This window comes from Amia ocellicauda, chromosome 7, assembly GCF_036373705.1.
Source record: "Amia ocellicauda isolate fAmiCal2 chromosome 7, fAmiCal2.hap1, whole genome shotgun sequence".
Lineage (NCBI taxonomy): Eukaryota > Metazoa > Chordata > Actinopteri > Amiiformes > Amiidae > Amia > Amia ocellicauda.
In genome coordinates, this window is record NC_089856.1 from 38,365,617 (window position 1) to 38,371,616 (window position 6,000).

The 6,000-nt window shown below is 42.8% G+C and overlaps 1 protein-coding gene across 1 annotated transcript; it reads left to right on the forward strand.

The window, feature by feature from the left end:
• The first annotated feature begins 4,121 nt into the window (after positions 1 to 4,121).
• On the forward strand, positions 4,122 to 5,285 carry LOC136753912 (uncharacterized protein F54H12.2-like). The gene has a single exon (XM_066710292.1). The coding sequence runs from the start codon at positions 4,122 to 4,124 to the stop codon at positions 5,283 to 5,285; it is 1,164 nt and encodes a 387-aa protein (XP_066566389.1).
• Positions 5,286 to 6,000: the final 715 nt, after the last annotated feature.

The window sequence follows — 6,000 nt, forward strand, 5'->3', positions numbered from 1 at the left end:
ATAGTTAGTAAACTTGTCAAATTTGCAGATGATACTAAAATAGGTGGCTCAGCAGATACAATCTCGGCAGCACGTGCTATTCAAAGGGACTTAGATAACATTCAATTGTGGGCTGACACCTGTCAGATGAAATTCAATGTGGACAAGTGTAAGGTATTACATGCAGGTAACAAAAATGTCCACTATAATTACACTATGGGAGGAACAGATCTAGATGAAGTATCACATGAGAAACACCTAGGAGTCTATGTGGACTCCTCACTTTCTCCAAACAGGATGTTAGGGTATATTGTCAAAAGTGTAGAATTTAAAACAAGGGAAGTAATGTTAAGACTATACAATGCATTAGTTAGACCTCATCTGGAATACTGTGTACAGTTCTGGGCACCACACTTCAAGAAGGATATTGCTGCTCAGTTCAGAGGAGAGCAACCAGACTTATTCCAGGTCTGAAGGGAATTTCCTACTCGGAGAGACTGAGGGAACTGAACCTTTTCACCCTGGAACAGAGGAGACTATGTGGGGACTTGATCCAAGTCTTCAAAATCATGAAGGGCATCGACCACATCACACCAGAGGAGATTTTCCAGATCAGCAGGGACACACGCACCTGGGGACACAAATGGAAATTGGGCTTCAAGGCATTCAAAACAGAAAACTGGAGACACTTCTTTACACAGAGTAGTCACAATCTGGAACAAACTCCCCAACAATGTGGTAGATGTTGAAAAGTTGGGAACATTTATAAATAGGCTGGATAGGATCCTTGGATCACTTGGTTATTAATGGACACCAAACGAGCACGATGGGTTGAATGGCCTCCTCTCGTTTGTAAACTTTCTTATGTTCTTATGTTCTTATGTTCTGTTCAGCAGTGTGCAGAGTGGTTTGGGCTGAGCGGAGGACAGAGGAGATCCAGGGCTGTGGAGAGGAGGGATGAGCAGGACGAGATGTGAGAGGACAGAGAGAATCAAGGGAGTAGGTGAAGGAGGAGAACAAAGTGGAAGTTAATAGACAGATGGGAAAAAACAGTCAAAGGTAAGAGCATGAGAGCAGTGGAGGCAAATACTGAAGATGGTGGCATCATTTACTATTACTATTACTATTTTGACAGCAGGAAGTCCCGCCCTCCTATGTACCATAGACCGGAAGTCCCGCCCTCCCTTGTCAGCCATCTTGGATGATATCGGCCATCTTGGATGATATCGGCCATCTTGGATGTCAGCCATCTTGGATGATATCGGCCATCTAGGATGGCAGCCATTTGTAAGGTCATAGGTCATCTGGTAAGATGGCAGCCATATTGGATGGCAGCCATTTGTAAGGTCATAGGTCATCTGGTAAGATGGTAGCCATTTTGCTAGTGTGACATCCATCATGGTGAGGGTCCGTGGGTACCTCACCCTGCTGGTGTGGAGGTGTAATGTTTAATAGCATAAACTGTGTTTTTAAGGTTATATTGTTGTATGATACTGTTTTAGTAAATTAAAAAATACAAGTTTTAAATACACACATATATATTAGGTTATAATGTTTTATGAAACTGTTTAAGTAAAATGAAAAAACAAGACTCAGTAAAATATGTGTCAATGACAGTCTTTTTATTTTATCTAAACATGACAACATGGTATCAGGTCAGAAGTAGACAGTGAGCTTAGATACTGACACGGGTGACCAGTGATCTCCCATGCCCAACTCCTACAGCAGACAGGAAGAAACAGCTTCAAACCCATACGGCTATATGTCCACTGGATCTTAAGCCCAACACCTTAACCACTTGACCCCCCCCTGGTGTGTTACTACTTAGTATAAGTTGTTAAGGGCAACAGGTATTTTTGAATCATTAGAGGATGGGTTATGAAAAGAGATTAAAAGAGATATATTATACACTCGGTGAAGCAGGAAGTTTTGGAGGACTCGATACACTATTGAGAAGTGCCAGAGCAAAGGGTGTCCATGTAAAAAGAGAACATTTTTCACAATGGTTATCGGATCGATACACATATACAGTGCACAAACCGGCGAGGGTGCGGATTAAGAGGAACTTGACACTGGTACAAGACATTGACTGGCAATGGCAGGCAGACCTGGTGGAAATGGGACAGTTCTCAAAGTTCAATAACGGTATGAAATACATTCTAACCTGTATAGATGTGTTGTCCAAATATGCCTGGGTAGTACCATTAAAAAACAAAACGGGTCAGCAAGTGTGTGCAGCCTTTAAAAGAATATTCACCCAAGGGCGCGTTCCAAAGAAACTGCAGACAGATCAGGGGAAAGAGTTCCTCAATCAGGGTTTTCAAAGTCTTCTCAAGCAACACCAAATTGTACATTTTGTGACAAACAGTAAAGTGAAAGCTAGCGTGGTAGAGAGGTTCAATAGGACTATAAAATCAAAAATGTGGAAGTACTTTACAACAGTGAACACTTTTAGATATGTGGATGTCTTACCAGACCTGGTGCGCAGTTACAATCACACATTCCATAGAACTGTCAATGAACGTCCAGTAGATGTCACTCCTGACAATGCCCTGAGGGTATGGAGGACAGTGTATGGATCATTTTTAAAAAGCAGACCTTCAATATTAAAGTTTAAACTAGGTGATCATGTGAGAGTATCAAGGATAAAAGGGAGATTTGAAAAGGGGTATGAGCAGACATTCACTGATGAGATTTTCATAGTCAAAGAATGTTCCCCGGGGTTAAGACCCATTTACAAACTAAAATATTATGCTGGTGATGAGATAAAAGGTCAGTTTTACACAGAAGAGTTACAAAAGATAAACCTGAATGTTGACGTATACAAAACATTTTAGACTCAAGAGGTCGTGGCAGAAATAAACAAGTTTTAGTCAAATGGTTGGGGTGGGGGGTTAAATTTAATAGTTGGATCAAAGCTTCGGAGGTGAAAGACATAGCCCCAGGGTTGTGAGAGGCTCAAAAAATGAGTGAAAACGGATTTTACCTGACTTTAACAAGCAACGCCTCACAGGATCTATTTCCTAATAACAAGAGCTCCAACTTTACTGATCATCTAGACAAATCCATCGATCTATCAGGTAAATGGGAGGTAGGGATGCACTACCCCATGACGGTCAATACGTTTGACAGGAAACAGAGCCAACTGACAACAAACTGGTATTATGAAATATCACAAGGCTACTATAAAAACATTGATGTATTGTTAACAGCCATGACAGCTGTCAAGGCTGTCCCCACATCGCCCAAGGTATACTTTCAATACAACTATATTAGTAGAAGTGTGCGCATTTTCGGGGATTCGACTATATTGTTTTTTACCAGGGGTCAGCTAGCACACATCCTGGGATTCATTCCCGAGAAGGGGGGGAAAAAAATCACCCCATCCTGTGGATATTACTGCAGGTTTTAACCACATGTATGTTTATACCGATATCATTGAACACCAATTAGTGGGTGACACTTATGCCCCACTTCTGCGCTGTGTACCTAAAAAAGGGGAAGAAGGCAAGTTTGTTACGCTGTTATATGATAAGCCTCACTATGTCCCCTTGAGCATGGATCAATTTGATACAATCAGCATTGAAATAAAGACTGACCAGAACGAACATGTCACATTCGCATACGGCAAGGTGATAGTGAAGTTGCATTTCCGACCGGTTAGATACAACCACTTTTAAATCATGGTGATTGTTAAAAACTATGGAGACCCGCACATGTATAGGAACTACTATAAGTATCAGGCGGGTAACGGCCTCCCCGGTTTCGCCGGGATGCCGGTACAATACGGTGCGGGGGTAGCGGGTATATTTAGAGCATTATTCAAAAAAGCTATGCCTTTTCTGAGACGTGGTATAGAAATTGTCAAACCACATGTTAGATCGGCTGCCACAAACATAGCTAAAGATGTGGTCGGGCAGGTTACAAGTGGCCAGTAGAATAAATGCTCCGAAACAGGAGGGCTCGGGACTAATGTATATCAGGAAAGGCATTAAAAGGAAAACAACCACACCACTGGGGCTCACAGGACCCCCGGCCCCTGTTAAAAGAAGTGCTGTATGGAAGAAACACAATCATAAGAGAAACGGGGCCAGTAAGAAGAGGAGCTCCAGGCAACAACATCGCGGGGATATATTTTAAACATGGCTTTCGTTCACTGCAGTTCTGGGGAGTGCACCAAATCTGAACTGGACCTTTTTCAGCTTGCCCCCATACAGACCAGCATCGAAAAGAGCTTCTATGTGGAGGTGCCGCCCCTCACAGCGCTCTCTGACAGTGCCCCCCTGGAATTTTACATCACTGGAAACGGTGAAGACTATCTAGACCTGAACAACACCGTCTTCTATCTGACTTGCAAGATAACTAGGCATGATGGCACCGAACTGGCCCTGGATGATCGGGTGGGCCTGGTAAATTACCCCGTGGCCTCCCTTTTCAGCCAGGTCGACATCACAATCGGGGACAGACTTATTAGCCAGAGCAACAACTGTTATCCGTACAGAGCTATTATAGAATCCATTCTCAACTACAGTGAAAGCACTTTCAACACACAGTACTCAGCAGGCCTTTTTGTCAAAGACACTGCCGGCCAGCATGAAGTAACCGCACTGAACGGGGCAAACCTGGGGTTCAAAAATAGAGCTGCCTATACATCAGGAAGCCAAAAACTAGAATTGTTGGGGTGTATTCATGCAGACATGTTTTTTCAAGACAAATTAATGCTGAACGGCGTTGATATAAAAATTAAACTCACCCGTAACAGAGAAGCATTCTGTCTCATGAGCAACGCTGAGGATTTCAAGCTGTCGGTTCTCTCAGCAGCTCTGTTTGTCAAGAGGGTCCGGTTGGCCCCCGCTGTCAGGCTGGGTCATGCCAATGCACTGCAGGTGGCTAATGCAAAATACCCTGTAGATCGGGTTCAGATGAAAGTGTTCAGTCTGGCCAGAGGAAGCCGGGTGTGCAACCAGGAAAATTTGTTTCTGGGCCAATTGCCTAAAATAATAGTAATTGGTTTTGTGGATAACGCAGCATTCAGTGGTGACGTTACACAAAACCCCTTCAACTTTAAACATTGTGAAATTAATTTCCTGGCCCTGTATGCAGATGGGGAGCAGATCCCCACTAAACCGCTACAACCGGACTTCGCAAATGATAACTGTGTCCGGGAGTACTTTAACCTGGTGGAAACAGCCGGAAAGCGACTCAAAGACAAGCCTCTGGTAGTGGACCATAAGGAGTTTGCCAGAGGTTACACACTGTTTGCATTCAACCTGAGCCCGGATCAAGAGTGCACTATTCGCTCATAAAAACAGGGAACCTGAGAGCAGAAATTCATTTTGCCCAGCCATTACCAACCACCGTGAACATGATAGTGTATGCGGTTTTTGATAACATTGTTGAAATTAACATGAGACGCCAAGTGCTTTATGACTACAGCTGAAAAGGAAAAAACTATTGATTTGTACATTTCACTAAACGGGCCATGGATACCAAACAACTTTTTGCAATCATGACTAAGGACATTTACACAAGAGACTATTTTCTGGGGGTGTTTCCATCTGATAAGCTCCCCAAACGATCACGAGTCCCGAATAGGAGGCCAGTCTGTCTCATTATTAACACCCACCCCCACGACGGACCCGGGGAGCACTGGCTCGCTATCTATCTAGGAGGAGATGGGAAGGCTGAATTCTTTGATTCTTATGGATTCCCTCCCAATGCTCCTTTTTTCCCTAAATCAATCATGTGTTTTTTAAACACAAATGCCTTGTTAACCATGTATAACAGTAACCAGTTGCAAGATGCTTTGTCCACAACATGTGGAAACCATTGTGTGTATTTTTTAAAACAGCATTGTAAAGGTTTAGCTTATAATCAGATATTGGATTTGTATTATGAAGATTTAATTAGTAATGACAACATGGTAATGCAGTTTGTTAAAAGTTATAACAGGAGAACGAGACCTATGTATTTGTTTAAGCTTCATGTAAATGAGAATTGTCAGATGTGTAACTGAATGTG

Coding starts and splice junctions, on each gene's coding strand:
- LOC136753912 (XM_066710292.1), top strand. CDS start 4,122: ATGGCTTTCGTTCACTGCAGTTCTGGGGAGTGCACCAAATCTGAACTG.